This window comes from Macaca fascicularis, chromosome 17 (genome assembly GCF_037993035.2).
Source record: "Macaca fascicularis isolate 582-1 chromosome 17, T2T-MFA8v1.1".
NCBI lineage: Eukaryota > Metazoa > Chordata > Mammalia > Primates > Cercopithecidae > Macaca > Macaca fascicularis.
The window spans coordinates 97932846-97951852 of NC_088391.1; the positions used below are offsets into that span (position 1 = coordinate 97932846).

A 19007-nucleotide genomic window follows, 5' to 3' on the forward strand; every position below is an offset into this window, starting at 1 on the left:
TGACTTGTAGACAGAATGGGTAAACACTCTCATTGAATAAGATTTCACCTGTTCTGGGAAATCTCACTTGGCCATATTCTTCCTATACTGACATTCCAGAATTCAGACTTTCCTTTAGCTTCCAGCTTTGACAGCCACTGTGTGGTCAGTAGTTCTAAGTTCACTCACTCACGCTGAATGCAGGGAAAGCTTTGTCACGGGTGTGTGTTATCACCTCCTTGCTGTAGAGGAGATCACTACATGTTTTGATTCAGCTTCCATCTAAGAAGAGACTCAGCTGCTCAGCAGTGCAGGCACTGGCACTGCCTCTCTGAGGGCAGCGCGCATAGTCTGGCTTGAGCAAAGGGTGACTTTCCTTCCAGAGGGTGCAGAGGGCCTGAACGTATTTGCCAGACACAGCATCACTTCCGCGCAAGGTTAACGAGTGAGTATGGGCAGAAGTCACTAAATCTTCCTTGATGGCATCAAAAAGGACAGCCGTCAGGCACTGTGGTCTGTCCCCCACGGTACCCCCTGACGTAGTGATGGGCCCTGACATGGCTCAGCTAGGCCCTCAGTGGTTCCCTGGGGCAGCTGGCTCAGGACCCACCACTGAAGCACAGATGCTTCTCAGGGCTGATTGAACTCCTGTTCCTGCAAGTGCTCCTGGTTTGGTTTTCTCTACTCTCCCTGGTCTGATGCATTTCATGTCTGCTCTTAGACCAGGCAAGGTATAGTGATGAGAAGCAGAAGGATAACTTGAACTACGTTAGAATTTCCCCAAAGGCTGTCGAGGTGAGCAAGCGCATGCAGGGCCTGCCCAGTTGTCAGCATGCCTGGAGGCAGAGGGGGCCACCCACGAGTTCTCCCTGCTCTCTTACAAGCGTCACCCAGGTGAACTGGAGGCAGAGGGGGGTGCCCACAAGTTCTCCCTGCTCTCCAACAAGCGTCACCCAGGTGAACTGGAGTCAGAGGAGGCCGCCCACAAGTTCTCCCTGCTCTCTTACAAGCGTCACCTAGGTGAGCTGGAGTCAGAGGGGGGCGCCCACAAGCTCTCCCTGCTCTTCAACAAGCGTCACGAAGGTGAGCTGGAGGCAGGTGTCTTCCTCTCCCCACACAGACAAGAATAAAACCTCATTCTCCTCTGCAGCTGCACCTGCCACTCCGCAAGCACCACCAGGCTGGACTACAGGGGGTCCCATCTAGCTCGGGACTCTGCTTTCGGCAGCCCTGGGCACTGAGTGTTCTGGCACTGGGCTCAGTACTGTTAGCCACTTGTGGAGGTGAGGCAATGGGACCTTAGAGTGGGGGCAATTTTCCAAAATTCAGAGCTACTGGCAGAATTCATCAGACATCCTAATTTCTCCTCAATTCCCTACATACATTCTCTTGCCAAAGACAAACTTGACCTGCTGGGATCTTTATGAATATAGAATTCAGAAAAAGCAATCTTAAGTAGGAATGATCTGAACTCAAACCTAAAGATATTAACTGAAATAAACCTGAAATAGTACAATGTTTTAATGGAAGAAGATGTCATGAACATATGAAGTTATTACATGTTACTTGGTTTTATAATCTACTCTCATATTTTTAAATTTTTATTCTGGGCATACCATCTCCTGTCACGTTTTTGCCTTAAACTTTGATATATTGATTAAAATATTTCGTATGATATTAAATGATGCTATACTACAGTGGTCTTTTTATTATTCTGTTTTCAAAGAAAAAAAACCCTGATTTTAAAAAATTAAATGAACATATGTATACATAGGGGAAAATAAATAAATTGAAATGGCATAAATGTTCAAATTAAAATCTACAGAAGTAGATTTTTCTTCCTACTGAAATTCTCCTCTCATGAGAACATCTTTTTGTCTTTTAAAAATCTTTCTCAACTCACTGGTCATGTGAGGACTGGATTTTTGCAAATGTTTTTTCTTTCACAGTTGTGAACTCACTCACAAGTAAACCGTGAGATGCCAAACATTAAAAAAAATTCCTTCGAATGTGATCCATATGCAGATCAACGCATTTCCTCCCCTCGGGTCGTTCCCTTCCGTTCCCTGCAGGCAGTGAACGTCCTCTCAGACACTCTGCAGGCGCGCAGAGTCGCCACCAGGGGGCGCCCACCTCCCATTGCAGCCTCAACCGCCTGTCAAGTAAGGAAAAACAGCAGCCCACAGTATTTTCCCCAGAGACAGAAACATAACCTTATTCCTGTCACAGCTCAAAAAGAAAGAAAAAGAAAAAAAAAAGGAATGCAGAATTTACATAGAAGTCTTAAAATATGTTTTATCTCCATTGTCAGTAACCCCCAGCAGACCAACTTTTACTTTCATTCCTTCAGTAATTTCCCTGTGCAAGGGAGCAGCAAATCATGGCTGGTCTATTTTATCTGTCAATCAAATGGTAATTTTCTTAATGTTTGTTACCATAGCACCCTCAGCCTGTGCTCCTCCGCTGCCTCTGTTTTCCGCAGCTTGGTTCACTGTTACAGGTAAGCAATCAAGGATTTCTCCAGGGGACTCTGGAATGAGGCGAGGGAGTGTGGAGAGGGAAGCCCACGTAATTACCACAATGACGGGCTGACATCGTAGAATCCAAAAACGACTTCCACCCCCTCACTTTAAAGATGAAGCAACTGAGTTTCTAAAACAGCAGTGCATTATGCGAACTGAGCTTGCAAACCCAACAGAACCCACCTTGACAAATTTTAGCTCAATAAAGCCTAACATTAAATGACATGTTTCACCCTGACAGCACCTCAGAATTTTTCCAATTAATTTTTAAAACATTTCTTTAGTCACGTGTCAGTTTTATTCTTTAACAGAAAAAAAAAATCAAGAGCAAGCTCAGGCAAAGTGTCTTTCCTTTTATCTCCTAAGACAGAATTGGAATTAAACACATGCACGGGGATGCGCTTGTCATCAAGATCCGTGGTTAGAACATTTGGTCATGACCTTCCGTAACATCCTCAATCAAAAGCATTCTATAGTAATGGACATGCATTCTCAGATATTTCATTTTTTAAAGGAAGTTCCTGGGTTACTGAAGGATCATAGGTACACAAAGTAGCAGATGATCAAAAAAATATACATTTAAAACTTTCTAATTTGGTACATGGTGATGTGAACACCATGAAGAAATGATGCACGAGATACTAAATTTAATACGTGTGACCAAAATGGTAAAAAAACCTCCTGATCATTTACAGAAATTGTTCACCGATTCCAAGGGCTGATATTCCCTTTTTTGTGAATAATAGGAATCCTAGGTATCAGTATATAGCCAATAAGACAATGACAGGAAGAACTCGAGGTCCTCTAAGATTCTGGGTGCAGAGGACTCTAAGAAAAGGAATCACCACGCCACTGGTTTGCCACTAAGGAGAAGCACCTAGAAAAAAACTGATGCTCACATGGATAGTGTCTGTCATCAGGCCATATGCAGTTATGTGCTTACAGAATACTTTTTTTGAGGTCAATAAGAAAATTAAGTGAAGAATCCTCAACATCCTAGAGGGAATTCTCCATCCTTCTGGAAGCTGTGAATTGGATGCAGTTCAAATAGGAAAACCATTATAATTAAATTTGTTGAATTTGAAGGAAACTCCACCTATTCCTTTAATTCTTAGTGAGAAATGATTGCACTTTTAACATCTAGAGTGGAAATCAAATGCTTTATGATTTTTTTCAAAAAGAAAAGTTGCTGGAGGCAAGATGAAGGTCAAGTTACTTGGTGAATTCTTTTTGACGGAACTGTGTTTAGCGATCATCACTGTGCCTAACTCAATGAGGAGGACATCCAACAGAACTACCTGTGAACATGTGAAGTTGCTATGAGCTCACCATCCAACCTAAGGCCATCCAGGTGGCCTTAGGTTATCAGCAGCCAACTGGGAAACTAGAAAAAAGACTCCCAGTTCTCTTCTGTGTTTACTCTGGTCCTTCCTGGGTACAGAAGACATTTCATGCAAAATGCATAAAGGTACCTGAGATGGCTCACATTTAATTGCAAACTTATTTATAATGTAAACTATTTAAAAATCCATGTACATTTGTAGAAGATGGACATCCAAAAATGTGCAACTTAAAATCTGGGAACAAATTATATGCATGCATGTATTACTAGGCTCCTTAGAAGCATGACAAGCCACTCCACAGTTTAGCCAGTGGTCCTCTGAGAGCTGTCCTCTATTCTAACATCATCCAAGATAAAAACCATTCTGGGGCCCATGTCTGGGACTCTTATAAGCAATGGGCAGCCAGCTGTGATGGACAGGAGTAGAAATCTCCTTGCTTAGGTCCAGGAGTGCACTTTTTCATTTCTTTTTCCTTTTGAGGTAGGGTCTCGCTATGTTGCCCAGGCTGGAGCACAGTGGCAGGATCACAGCTCACTGCAACCTCCAGCACCTGAGCTCAAGCAATCCTGTATCTGCCTTCCAAATAGCTGGGACTACAAGTGCACACAACTGTGTCTGGGGACTTTTAATTTTTTGTAGAGGAAAAGTCTTGCTATATTGTCCAATCTGGCCTCAAACTCCTGGCTACAAGCAATCCTCCCACCTCAGCCTCCCCAAATTGTGGGGATTACAGGCATGAGCCGCTGCATCTGGCCTCAGCAGTGCACTCTTAAGGGACACCTGTAACGGATGGTGAGAAATGATGGCTGCTAGTTATCAACATGGATGAGAATTCTTCAAAGAGGCATAGGTCACACCTTAGAAAAGACGATCAATATGAAAATTACTGTCTTTTTCTGTCAGATTGTTTTACAGAACTTCAGGGCAAAATGACTTCAGAATTTATCCTGTATATTTTCAAGCAATTTAAACATAAAATGAACATTAACCCAACTGAAAGTGACATAAGAACCACTGTTCTTAGGTTTCCAAATGTTCAGTGATGAGATTATCCTAGGGGGCCTCTAACAGAGATGCCATTTTTCTCTGGATCTGATGAAAAATCTCTTTTTTCCTGCCACTTTTCCGTAATGATGTAGTTATGGCTATGAAGAAGCTGTCTTTACCAAACTCGAAAACAATTAAAACTGCAGACTGGATTCTCTGCCTGTGTTGTGAAGTGAGGGATTTCATTCTACCCTGGCATTCTGAATGTGTATGGAGGAAGGGGGTGAACATTCAAACATGTATTTCAGATTCACAAATACAGGTATGTGTAGGAAAAAGATATAAGATAAACACAAACACCTCACTCTTCATTTGGTTTTTTTCTCTACTTTGAGAACTTGGTTCGAAAACTATTGTTCTTCTCTAGGACAAAAGCCAATGTGAGTGTAACTGCATAAATACAACCTGTACATAAAAATCCAATAGCTTCTCTGAAGTCCTAATGTCACAGACACCTCACTGTCCCACAATAAAACAAGGCCTTATCTTCATGGTTATTTGTGGAATGTTCTATGCAAAATTCAATATGAATTAATAGCCTGTGTCTGGTGAATTCTGTCTCAAACTCAAAGCAAGAAAATATTGATTTCCTCCTTCCCTCCTTCCCTGATTCCTTCCTTCCCTCTTCCCTCCTTTCTACCCCTCCTCCCCCTCCAGCAAAGAGGAGCTACATAAAAAATGACTTGAGCATCAATTCAGTAGAATAACATGTAGGCCTGTGAAATCATTCTACATTTCACTTTCCTGTGTGCAATGGCTATGGCTGGTTAAAGACATAACTTGCCCTTCTCCCTTATCTGTAATCCTTGCAGCAAATCCACACGGGGGCGGGTTTGACCACTGCACTTTCTAATTTACTCATGAAGGGGTGGTATCTCCAAGAGAATGTACAATAGAAACAGGATGAAGGCCAAGGCGCCTGACCTTCAGTCACGTGTTCTTCCCACAAGCTTGGGCAGCATAAGAAATACTAAAATGACGAGTTAATGGGTGCAGCACACCAACATGGCACATGTATACATATGTAACAAACCTGCACGTTGTGCACATGTACCCTAGAACTTAAAGTGCAATTAAAAAAAAAAAGAAAGAAAGAAATACTAATCCAGGCCGGGCATGGTGGCTCGCACCTATAATTCCAACACTTTTGGGAGGCCAAAGTGGGCGGATCACTTGAGGTCAGGAGTTGGAGACCAGCCTGGCCAACACGGTGAAACCCCGTCTCTACTAAAAATACAAAAATTAGCCAGGTGTGGTGGTGCATGCCTGTAACCTCAGCTATTCAGGAGGCTGAGGCACAAGAATCGCTTGGACCCAGGAGGCGGAGGTTAAAGTGAGCCAAGATCACACCATTGTACTCCAGCCTGGGTGACAGAGCAAGACTCCATCTCAAAAAAAGAAAAAGAAAAAGAAATACTCATCCAGTTCAGTTCTTATGGGGAGCTTTGGTGGACGATCTCTCGATAGCTTATCACTTAGAACAGTGTGGCTAATGAATACATATGTAAATAAGTGATGCACAAATAATTTGATAAATTCTCATTCGAGCATCTTATATGTTACTCTGTTTTAGAGGAGTTTGGTAAGTCTAATGTCAGAAGAGAATTTTCATGTACGCATACGATAGTGTTTTATCCTTGCACTTGAAAACGAAACATGCTACAACTCGAGCCACATAGTGCCAGGGACATCGTATAGCATTATCATTTCAAAAAGAGAATGCAGAGCTACAACTCGGATTATCACACCACCCTGGCAAAGGATCTTGTTCTCGCCATCTAATTATCATTTTATTAAAAAAAAAAAAGGCTCTTGCTCTTTATATCTTATTCTGTCTAAATTATGTAATGCTTATAAGTGTCCAGAAAAGGATGCTGATATTGGTGTTTTGTCCAGTCTGACTCATTTGCTGAAAGAAGTAAACATTGTTTAATGGATAGGCTTGTTGTGTGGCTCTAATAGACACACACACACGTACAATTTAGGCAGATATTTTTAAAGCTCTTAATACTTTTTACAGATAAAATCACATAAAAATTCTCAGAAAATTAAAAAAAAAAAAAGAAAATAGGTAAGAGAACATCAACTTCTGACTAATTTGAAAAGCATAATTTCACTGGTCTTAGCACGTCTTCTGTTCTTACGGAATTCAAAGGCAATGCAGGCAGAATCTAACCTACGCTAGGTCACATGTAAGTATATCTAATGATTGCTAATATTTTGCCATCAGATTTCTTCTTTTACACAGTGAATAACTGTGGTCTCGGTTACAGACAGACCACGTGGCACAGAAGCTGAATCATTTCCAGAGCAGTTGAGGGGAGCGTTGGCTACTTCTATTAGTGAAAGTGCGGAAAACTACCATGTTCAAGGTTATATCAGTGAAAGGAAACGGCAAAGCAAACAAACATGACACAAGAAAGCAAACCCACGGGAGGCTGGTGCACAGACTCCCACCCGGCACCTACCTGTACAGATGAAACTGGAGAGGCCTCCGTAGATGACTTCATCATTGTCGGGCAATATAAATGGACACCTCGTCTGAACCTCCAAACAGTATTGCTTGCAAGGAATTGTCTTTCTGCAGTTAAACTGTGTGACTTCAAAGTACTGGGAACAGAGCCAGGCTTTGTAGACAATCTGAAAAAAAGAGAAGAATAAAAAATATAGAGGCGTGACAACAGAATGACAGAGGCACTGTGAGACGCGTGCAAGCGTGCTGTGGTTTCAAGTGGATCCTAGGAAAGCCCTCATTGCGAGAAAGCGTATTTACACAACGACAGCTGCAAGTGATAAAAACACAGCAACGAAAGTCTCCGCAATAAAAGCAAAACAGCACTTGATTGAGTCCCTAATTGAATGTAAAAGGTATTTTGGCCTTTAATTTTATGCGGCTTATTTGAAAATCAGTGGATTTAAACAAGAAGTTAAATTTTCAAAATCCAGGGATATCTAAAGTAAAATAAATAATTGACCCTGTTGCTTGTGCTGTGGTTACTTGCTGCAGTGTGGCTGGTCAGCCAGTTCCCTCCGCATGAGTCCCACGTCTATGCCTCCATCGGACACTAGATGGCGCGAAGCACTTTACAAAGAGGGCCCAGCAGGGGTTGGGAAACTGCTGTTTAGATCTTGGACTTTCAGAGGCACAGAACAGGCAGAAATGGACATTTACATGCATGACTCACGCCAAATGCATTAAAAATCTCACTGTCTGAAAGCCCGGAAACACCCAACATAGATCAGACATCATATGCTGTGGTGTGGTTGGGAGTAGGAGGGAAGCCTCATCAGAGCCACAGCTTCAACCTTCTAGATGAGGTGCCAGCCTCATGAATGTTTGCTACGTATTTATATACTTTCATCAAATGTGAAAGGACTGGGACTTCATTCATCTCTTTGTTTTGGTGGCTATTTGGGAAAACAAACATTGAAAAAATTGCCTTTTTCTGACACGTAGGAATAAGCTGATCTTAAATTCAAACAAAACAATGGCAGATGTACCCATTTGCAGTACAGGTCACTGAAATTCAGTTATTCTCCAGGTCCTTGGCACTAATGGCTTTTATTTATCTATTTCTAGGGTTAATATTATCCAAGTAACATTTTGCTGGTTATATTTTACCTAGAAGAATGGAGGTGCTGCACTTAAGAGATTATAAATACTTAATAGTAACAAGAATAATAGTATTTACTTTAGATATCACTGGATTTTGAAAACTTAACTTCCTGATTAAATCTACTGATTTTCAACTAAGAGATTATAAATACTTAACAATAACAAGAATAATACCTACTATTTATCAACTTTATACTCTTTTCTAAGTAAGTTGTAAACTTTTTTTTTTCCATTTAATTCTCAGCATGCAGTTTTGAACATAACTATTAGTCACATTTTGCACAGGAATAATATTAAGTAATAATAATATTAGGTAATGGAAGTGGAAAATCCAGACTTTAAATTCATGTTCTGTAAGACTCCAAAGACTGTGTTCTTAATAGTTATCCTATATTTAATCTGAAAACTACTTTTAAAGCACTTATGAAATCACAAGGGAGTTTGCAGATGAACCTAAAATCAGCATGGCCTTCCATGCCCCTGGTCAATATCCATTTGGTAGAAGGAGGATTGTATTTTCTTATTCGTGACTTTTTATTAGGTTGATCAAGATGATGCTTTATTCTGTGATCAAGGTGCCTGGGTAGAGGTAAAATGACATAAATATCAAAGTGAGATACACTTTTAAATGGCCAAAAGTAAGTTTTCTTTGCCAGTCATCAATGGTTCACAATTACCATGTAACTTGTTAGTAAAACATACAAATAATTAGAATTCTTATAGGTCTTTTGAATGAGTCTTCTCGTAACAGTGTACACTGAAAAATTGCACTAGAAGAAAATGTTACGATAGCTGAAGAAACCTCTAAGAATTCTTATGCCAACTGGAAAACGGAGGTGGGCTGTGGCTGTGTGCCTCAGAGGGACAGCAAGAGGTTGCCTCAGGGGGACAGGTGAAGGTGGGGGTGGTGCTGGCAGCAAGAGGCTGGAAGCACCAGCTTCAGAAGAAAAAATGAAATGCTTTCTTAACCAAACCATGGGGAAGTTGAAAATGTTTGTCAAAATGCCATGGACATTGACGTTTGTGTAATATGACATGATATGTAATACGACATGACATTTTGTAAACTAAGCTGTAACATAAGAATGAGCCACGTATACTCTGATTCCTGGGCTTAACGACCTTTCTCAGGTACTAGAGGAAGCAGGAGAGGCTTATACCTGCAGTTCAAACAATAACATTCCATTATGAGGACAGCTTGCTTTCCGCACACTTCTGGGATTACCTGTTTTTCTTTAATGAATGCCCTATGTAATTCCAGAAAGTGGCTCATGTTTTCGTTGGCCAAATTCTGGTCCCCATGCCCACCGCTCCCCTACAGCTTGCCTTTCCACAGTTATTCCAGTTAAAATGGGTTCTGAATAGGGAATGGTGTCCTGTAGCCATAAACTTAAGAAACAATGTCTCATCTCTCGCAGACGGTGGGGCATCCAGTATTGGAGTCTCTTCAGACCTACACATCCTCTTTGCAACCACTTTCCTCAGCACTGCCCAATGGGAACAGATCCATTTTTTTTTTCTGGTTCCTTAAATTCTATTTCCACTATATTTCCTTTGCAGATTTTTTTAAAACTCCAAAAGAAAGAAAGAAAAGAAAAAGAAGAAAGAAAGAAGAAAGAAACTAGTAAGAGATCACAGCATTTTTTTTTTTTTAAGTATCAGGTAGTAGTAGTTATGAAGAAAAGTGATCGATCGTCATTTGCAAAGCCACCGGCAGAATCCCAGACCTTATACTCTGAGCTTTAACGACCTCTCCAGCCAGGCTCCATTGTGGCATCCATTATGAGCTACCTCCTGGGCTTTGAGTGTGCAATGAAGATTCCTCATTTGAGTATTAAATATTTTCTAAAATTTTAGCTCTAGGGATAAGATACATTAGAAAACAAGTTGGGGAAACCATGTGAGCTGAGTCGAAATCCGAAGGATGGAGGAGAAATATTTTATTGCTACTTAAGAGATTAAGGCTGAGAAGCAGATGTTATATAACCAAAGGATTTATCTTCTCCGTGTAGATGTGTTTACGATAAAAGAGGCAAAGCATACAGCACATTTGCTAAAATATTTCAGAATACACTGGAAAAAGCGTGCATGGGAAGCAAAAAAAAAAAAAAAATTCTTCTAGAATGTTGAAAAGTGACATAGCATGTTAGTAAAAACCTGAAAACTGTGTTATGTGAAGAACAGAGAATACCTGAGAATTTACTGTGGCTAAGAGCAAATGAGGGGTGAGGATCTTACAGTTATCTCCAGTGTCTGAGAACCGGCTATGTGCTGATGATAATGGCTTTAAACAGTAAATTGTGGAATCAGAAGATAAAAACAAGAGGAAAAACAAACAGGTAGCTATCAGCATGATATAAAGATGAGTTTTCCTGCCAAAAGAGATGCACAGAAATAAAACGAGCTATCCTCAAAGGCGCCGAGTTCTCTAGAACTAGAAAAATTCCAGTAGACTTTCAATAACTCTTGTCAAAACATGGTGAGGAGGATTCCTATGTTAGGAAGGTGAGCGAAGGCCATGGCTCCAAGACAACTCCCAATGTCTTTCTAGAAGGTTTTGCAGGAAGGGGTTGAAAAGGATGTTTTGTGGTGGCACTGGGCTAAAATAACAAATTGACTAAATCTTAAAAGTAATAAAGAACTTTCAAACGAAAGCACATCGTGAAAAATGAGTATACTTGTCTTATTTCATAAGAACTATGGAGTATAAAGAAGGTTAGAAATCTTTTTTATAATGGCTTGGCCTTCTCCTATAGAGAGAAATATTAGGTAAATTGCTTTTCTATGTGTCACTGCAGAGTATAAATAATTATATGAAATGAAAGAATAATTGTGGGAAGGAATAAAAATGTGTGCGAGGTCTCTGGTGACAGAGTAATGGCTCACCAACATCCACCCCCTCCCCCCCCTTGATGACCGGTGCCTCCTTCTATCCAAGAAGCAGCTTGATTTGTCAGGAAATTATGCTTTGAAAGGGTATTTCAAATGGCCCACAGCCCCCACCCTCCTCCACCCTGTCCTCTGGAAATGACTATTGACCGTCACAATCTTTGCTGGACAGCTGCCCACCATACAGTGTTCTCAAGGTGCCGCCTGGAAGAGGAGCAGACTACGCTAGAAACATAGCCCAAATGACAGCATCATTTTCACTTAATACTTGAATCGATTTTTCTCTTTTTCCCCTGAAGCATTTTCTCTCTTGCTATCTTTCCTCATAAAACCCTTGAGACTTGTTTGGGAAATGTTTTACAAATAAGGAAATGTATACAGGGAAATCAGGCAGCAAATAAGTGCAATTCAACTGTCTCCACAGCCCAGTCCATAGTTTTTTTCAGCGGAAATTCTTGTAACAGGAACTCTTCTGAGAGGACAGAAAGCGAAGGGAGCCTTGGATACGTCGGGGTCTCTGGAGTCACTAAGGTGAGACGTTCCGGGGTGGAAAGCCTCAGAGACCACCTAGCTGAGCCTCTGTTAATGCTGGAAGTGGGGCCCAGAAAGATGCAGATGGCAGCTGAGCAAGGTGAGGCCTGGATGCCAGATGCCCAGGGCCCCAGGGCACTGTGGAAATTGCACTCTGTGTTATTCGGAAGGCATCACCTGAGTATTATTCATTCTGAACATATCCTTTTTTCTTTTTCCCAAGTCACTTCATTTTGAAACTCACTTGCAGTTCTGCAGAGCGGGCTGTATGAGCCCCCACCTCTCCCTCCAGACTGATGTCCACATCTTCCCTGCATTCGCTTCAGCTGAGAATCCCTCGGTCACCCAGGCCTGTTTGAAGAGGTGATCGGGCAGCCTTTGCTGAAGAGACCAAGGAGAACCCAAGAGAGCTCATCTAGAAAACTCATTTTCACACTCTTAATGAAGTTTTTTTTTTTTTTTTTTTTTTTTTAATGTTAAAGCTTTGGTTATAACAGCACAGCCTCGGGAGACAGACCGAGCAGAAGTACTTTGCTTCCCGATTACAGGGAGTGATGTGAAGCCACGAACTCTAGAAAGGAATGCTTTACATGCAAGTCAGGATGATCCTGAAGTAGCGCATGCATTTGTGAATAGAAATCCTACACGGGCCCAGGATCAGCATGGTTAACAATGGTGGCATATAGACGGCTGGCAGGTATGCCTGTGTGAGTGTCCTCATGTCCTCTCTTGGTTCTGGGCATCCCAGTTGAAGATAGCTAATCTGTGCAGAACCTTTCAAAAAATGCCTGCGATTAATATTTTTCCAGCGGAAGGTCAGCTTCTCGTTGCTTTTTAAACATATATTATCCCCATCTCCAAAATCCATCTCTATATTTTAGAGCAAGGTAGAAGATTTATAATGTAAATATATGTTAGCCTGCTGAAAAAATATCTGTTGGCTATGTATTTTATCACAAAGAAAAATGTCAGATATTAAAAATGGTTGTCAGCTTCAAATCAAGAGGCTAAGCAGCTGCCCTCCCTTTTCCCCCACTTATTAGTAAGGACTAACTTCCCTTTCACATTTGTAGCATTTGTTGATAACATTTTATTAGATCCATTTCTGCCAGCTCTAACCCCGCTAGCGGCCTGAGTTTTGGGTATGTGTGGGTGAAATAATTGGTTATGTAAGCATTAGTCTGCGATAGCAACCGCCTCAGGCTAATGCACTTTGATGCATAACGCATGTTGCTACAGTTTTAAGTGGGGGTGAAACTCAAAATAAATGTTCACGTTCCTATGTCTGAATGTCTGCTTTCTGCTACGTCTGTATCAGTGTCTGGTGAAAGCACATTACACCCAGAAATTGGAAATCGTGATATATTCTGAAAGGGAAACAAGAAAGGCCCCACTGCCTGAGGCTGAGTTGAGTCTGTGGAGTAAGCTAAGGATGGGCGGTGAGCAGGGGTCTGAGCTTCTTGATCCCTTGTGGGGGGTCTTGTGACATCAGCACCCCTTGCCTTCCAGGGTTTTGTCTTGGCTCCATTTCCTGAAATAAAATGCAAATGTCTTCCTCTTTTCTGGTGGTGACCCAGTTTTTGGATCCTATCATCACACTTAAGTCTATTCCCTTGTATTTCAGGGCCTCTTGAGCTTGTGGGCTCTGTCCCACATTTCGCAGTCCACCCAAACCATTCTCAACACCAAAATGAGGCTCCTGCAGTGCCCATCCACGCCAGCATCCCCGACTCCATTTATACAGCAGAGGGAATCAGTCTGAAAATCACAGGGCCAACCCAAGCCCAGGTGGCCCATCAGGGTATGGCATCATGGAGGGGCCCAGACATATGATTGTACGGAAGGTGAAAAGCAGATCAACTCGGCTGCGCTTTCGCAAATAGAGAATGTGCCCATCCAGAGATCATCTGCACAGGGCTTAGGAAAAAAGGGAAAGCTAAGAAGCATTTGTCAGTGTGTCTCCAGCACTATGCGAGGGACACGTGCCCTATGATACAGAGGCAACTTTCTCTTTTTCTCTCTTCGTCATTAATAAACGTCTCACGTAACACTCCATATCTTCCTTGTTTTATCTTCCACTTCATCTCACTGTGATTGGGCCTCAGCTCGAACCACTCCACTGAGACTGTTCTTTCCAAGCTCCTTGGCCCCTCTGCTGACAAATCCAGCTGGAAAATCAGTTGTTGTCTTGTTTGACCTCTTGCCAGCCCTCATCATGGTTGATTGAACACCTTCCGGAAATGCCACCAGGACTTGTTTTATCCTGGTGTCCCTCTTAGTCCTCTGCCCCTCCTTCTCCATCTTCATTTGTTTGCTGTTGCTGTTGTTTGTTTGTTTTCCCTGCCATTCCCCAAAATGTTAGTATCCCTCAGGCTTCTGTTCCAAGCTTGTTTCTACACATTCTTTCTGGGCAACCGTCCATCCTCGTGATTCAATTGTAGTCTTTAAAATAGTGAAGCCTAAATCTTCATTACCAATGCTGATCTCCTCTCTCCCTCTCCCTCTCCCTCTCCCTCTTTCTCTCTCTCTCTCTCGCACTCTGTTTCAATACCTCAAGCACTACAAACTCTAAAGTGGCATCTGGCCTCTTCTTTTCAGAGGGAAGCAGGTGAGAAACCTGAGAGTCATCCGGGTACCTCTTCCACACTCCACAGTTCTTTAATCACCACGCCCTGGGAGCCTGCTTCCTCAATAGCTCTATGTCTGCCCAAATCTCTTGATTGCTACTGACACCAGTGCTGCTCGCGCCATCGCCGTCTCTCACTTAGATTTCTGCCTTGGACATACCCCGGGGAGCCTACCCTTGTGCCTTCGGTTGTGAACTCCTGCTTCATGCTGCAGTTAGAGCCATCCATAGAAAATTAATAAAATTAATTTGATTATTCCACTACTTCATTTTTCATAATTCAGTGCCCCACCCCACCCCACAGCAACACCCAGGAGAAAGTTCAAAGCCCTTAACAGACTCACGGCTCTGTGACCTTGCCCTGCTGAGCGCTCAAGCCTCATCTCTGCCCACTCCCACCCGGCACTCTGCTCTCTGGCTGCAGGAGTGACAAGCAGGTCACTCAATGTGCAGCGTGCCCTTGGTGGCCCTGCACCAGGCTCTTCCTTCCACCTCCCTCTTGAGTCACTCCGCCTGTTAATTCTTGTCCATCCTGTGTGACCTCACCTGGAAGCCTTCTCTGCATTCCCTCTAGACCCTGCAATGAGCTCTTCCTCGGCAGTTCAGTAAATGCGATGCTGTCTTCTCATCTGCCTCCTTCCCAGACCCTATGCTCTTGGAACGAAGGCCAAGCCTTGTGCCTTCTTGTATGCCCAGTGCCCTGGATGTATCTGGCAGAAATTTGCCGTCCGTGGAAAGCCCATTGCAAACTAGTAACGTGGCCTTTGGGCTTGCATAGTGATGCCCCACGGTTGGTTAGTGCGAGAGCCAGTCCACCTGGCCTGAGATCCTGCCCAGAGCAGAGACTCAAACCAGGAAACTTGATGAACCCCCAACATATTAAATCCTAGGAATCCCTTTTCATATGACCACCCAGTGGCCTTTATTGAAGGCCAAAAACAAAAACAAACAAAAAAAAACTAAATAAATACATTTTTAAAAGTCCACTTCATGAAGTGAACCTCTCCTTCTGAAAAGACCTCGTGGTTCAGGTCCTAAAGCACAATATGGAGGTGTGTTGCAAGCTGAGGAAGATTGTCACACAAAGATGACGAATGGTGTGCTTTATTGTTTTGAGTTCATGGAAGACCCACAGAGCTTCAGAGGGCAAAGTATATTTTATAGCTGTTATTTAAATGGACACACAACTTTGGCTGGGATTGTGGCAAAAAATGTTCAGCAGACAAGTTACACTAATTCATACCTTTCCAGAATGGTTCTATAATATATCCAGAAATGAATATTAATGATGATAATAACCAGTCAATTAACTTCACAGTAAATAAAGAAGCATTTCCTTTGGTGTGAAGGAAGATCTCTTTTAACAAGCTACCTTCACCAGATTGCCACGTTAGTGACAAAAATGGCGGGAGCTCTGCTGTGGTCATCAAAAAAAGAAAGTCACTCCATAAGACTACTTCTGAGTGTTGGCCATGGATGGATATAACTCAGTAGCCTTATCTAGAGTCGGAATGGGACGTTCGTAAATGAAAGCACTTTTGTGGACTCTCAGCCAAGCAACACCTTAGAAATGCAGCAGTATTATGTGCCTATGGTTGTCTAAATACACCACTTAACTGGCCTGTATTGACTCTCACAAAAGTGCCAGTGATCCTATTAAAATTGATATCCGTAAAAAAGGCAGCAAGTGAACACTTCAATATAAATTCAGTTTTGGGCTCCACATCTTGAGTGAGTTGAGAATGTTGAAAAGGGTTTAAAAAGTGGGAAATCAGTCTTCTAAAGGGAAATGGAATTGAGTCTTAAATAAGAAATCTGAAACTAGTCTAAGGATATAAAGGGATAATATATTCACCAAGGATAGAAGAGTGAATGTGTTAGGCTTTCCTTAGTTTCCAGAACTCCTCTAGGAATTCATGGAACACGTGATGATTAATAAATGAATGTTATCTTCCATAATCTACAATCTATTTAGAAAATAATACCAGTGCATTGAGTAGAGCTATAATAAGTAATCAGTAAATTCACTATAAAATGCAGATGTATTCATTTCTTCATAAAACCAAAGAGAATGGAACTTATTATACCAGCCTCACTTAGTAGAAATGGGGGAAAAAAAGAGTCTAAAGAAAGTTAATGCACAACTCTGTCATATAATCCAAAGTAAAGGATGGAAAATGCGACATAATAACCTATAGTTAGTTATCTAAGAATCTGATACTTTTACATAGCTGTGCACATTATAGAACTAGAATATATTAATGCTTTCGGTATATATCTAACAGTTCTACTTCTTGGCCATATTGTCAGATCATTTCTGTACCAAGAGTGCATGATTGCCACCCTACTTTACCAGTGTCAGATTCACAAAAATTACTAATTGAAACAAGAAGAATCTGCCTTTGCTCAAAGAAAATCTGCTGTTCAGTGAAGCAGGCTCTTTGCATTCTTTGTTTATCCCACAGATGCCAGCATTTCTGATTTTGTCATCAAATTTGCTCCTCAAGAAACAGCAGCTAACATCACACTATCTTTGTTGTTTTCTGCATTTTCTTAATGTGTCCTGCTAGTGAGAAGCTGGGAAAGGTATGAATGCAAACCCCCTTTGGAAACCAAGAGCCAACCAGCACCCTGGGAATGGAGTAGGATTGCGTCACGTGGCTCTTTAAACATGTTGCCTATTTAAACCTGGTCTGCATTACTTCAGAAAAACGCCAGTGATTCTATTAGAATTTACATATTTAAAAAGTCAGAGTGAACACTTCAGTATTCTAATTGAAATGCAGACTTGAAATTGAAATACCATGAAACAGAGGACTGGCTGCCTAGCTACCAATCCAATCTGTCTGTTGATCCCACATTTTTCACTGAGAGCCAGCTTTGGGGTCTGACAGTAGACAGGTGCCTTGGGGAGCAGAGGTGGAGGGCAGGTTAAAAATTTCATCGTAAGACATTTTCCCTGGCATCAGAAATGGTACTGTAAAATTCAAGGAGCCCGGGTAAGATGAACCTGGCTGTGAGTGTTCCCATCAGTGCACCTCAGTGTGGAGGGAGCAGAAGTCAGTGGGGACTGAGGGTTTCTGGATGAGAGAAGGGGACACCACGTGAGGGAGCGAGATGGGCATGTCAGAGAGAGGAGTGGGGTGGAGGTTAGCATGCTTCTGATATGAGAAACAAAGGGAGTAATGGCAGAGCACGGGAGGAAGATGGCAAGGGAAGGAAGGAGATAATGAATTATCAACACTATAGAATACTACTCAGCCACACAAAAAAAAGAACAAAATTTCTTTTGCAGCAAGTTTGCAATGAAGTAACTCAGGAATGAAAATACAAAACAAACAAAAAAGAAAAACCAGATACCGCCTATTCTCGTTTATAAGTGGGAGCTAACCTATGGGGTATGCAAGGGTACACAGTTTGATATAACAGACAGTGGAAACTCAGAATGGGGGAGTTTGTGAAGGGGGTGAGAAACAGAAAACTACCTGTAGGGTACAATGTACACTACTCAGGTGACTGCTGCACTAAAATCACAGACTTCACCATTATACAACTCATCCATGTGATCAAAAACCACCTGTACCACTAAAGCTACTGAAATTTCAAAAATTCAAGTCCAGGCGTGGTGGCTCATGCCTGTAATCCCGGCACTTTGGGAGGCCAAGGTGGGCGGATCACCTGAGGTCTGGAGTTCAAGACCAGCCTGGCCAACCTGGCAAAACTCTGTCTCTACTAAAAAATTACAAAAATTAGCTAGGTGTGGCGGCGCATGCCTGTAATCCCAGCTACTCAGGAGGCTGAGGCAGGAGAATCGCTTGAACTCAGGAGGCAGAGACTGCAGGGAGCCAAGATTGCACCACTGCACTCTAGCATGGGTGAGAGAGTGAGACTCTGTCTCAAAAAATAAGAAACAGAAAAATAAAAAAGAACTATTTTCTATCAGTTATTTTGCCAGGTGTTTTCAATGCACGGTGGCTGTGATGTGAGTGATATTATTCTAATTTATGAATATGAAAACCAAGACTCAGAGAATGTAAGCAATTTGGACAAAGTCCCATAGCAAAATGTAAGAGAGCCCCGGTGGGCTTTTAGGTCATTTTACCCTACATCCCGACACCCCACATCAAAATGGGTTTTATTCTACACCAGTGATGCAGAGGTAAATATTAACTCACGATACTTTAAGTGTAGAGTTGTTTGTAGCTTGCAAGAAACATCTTTTCTGGGGTTAAGCTTTGGAGATTCAAACATGTTCTATGCTGCACTCCACAGCTCAAAGAAAATGCGGCTGTTTTCCAAGAAGCTCAAAGAAGGCACTTTGGTAACGGGTATGTACATTTTGCTTTAGAGTGAAAGATTTTAAAGATGGCAAAGGCTCACAATGTTTGTGATCTTATTAACACAAGCTTGAAACCCTGCAAATTGGTGACATGAGTAATACTAATGTTAATTAG

At 42.0% G+C, this 19007-nt stretch overlaps 1 protein-coding gene across 2 annotated transcripts in view; it reads right to left on the reverse strand.

Annotated features, from left to right (window-relative positions):
• The window catches only part of NALF1 (NALCN channel auxiliary factor 1), a 706925-nt gene that overhangs the window by 47752 nt on the left and 640166 nt on the right, over positions 1 to 19007 (reverse strand). For both annotated transcript variants that reach the window (XM_045377029.3, XM_045377030.3), the window contains exon 2: positions 7360 to 7531. In XM_045377029.3, the coding sequence (XP_045232964.1) occupies positions 7360 to 7531 (172 nt within the window). The remainder of the gene's footprint in view (positions 1 to 7359; positions 7532 to 19007) is intronic.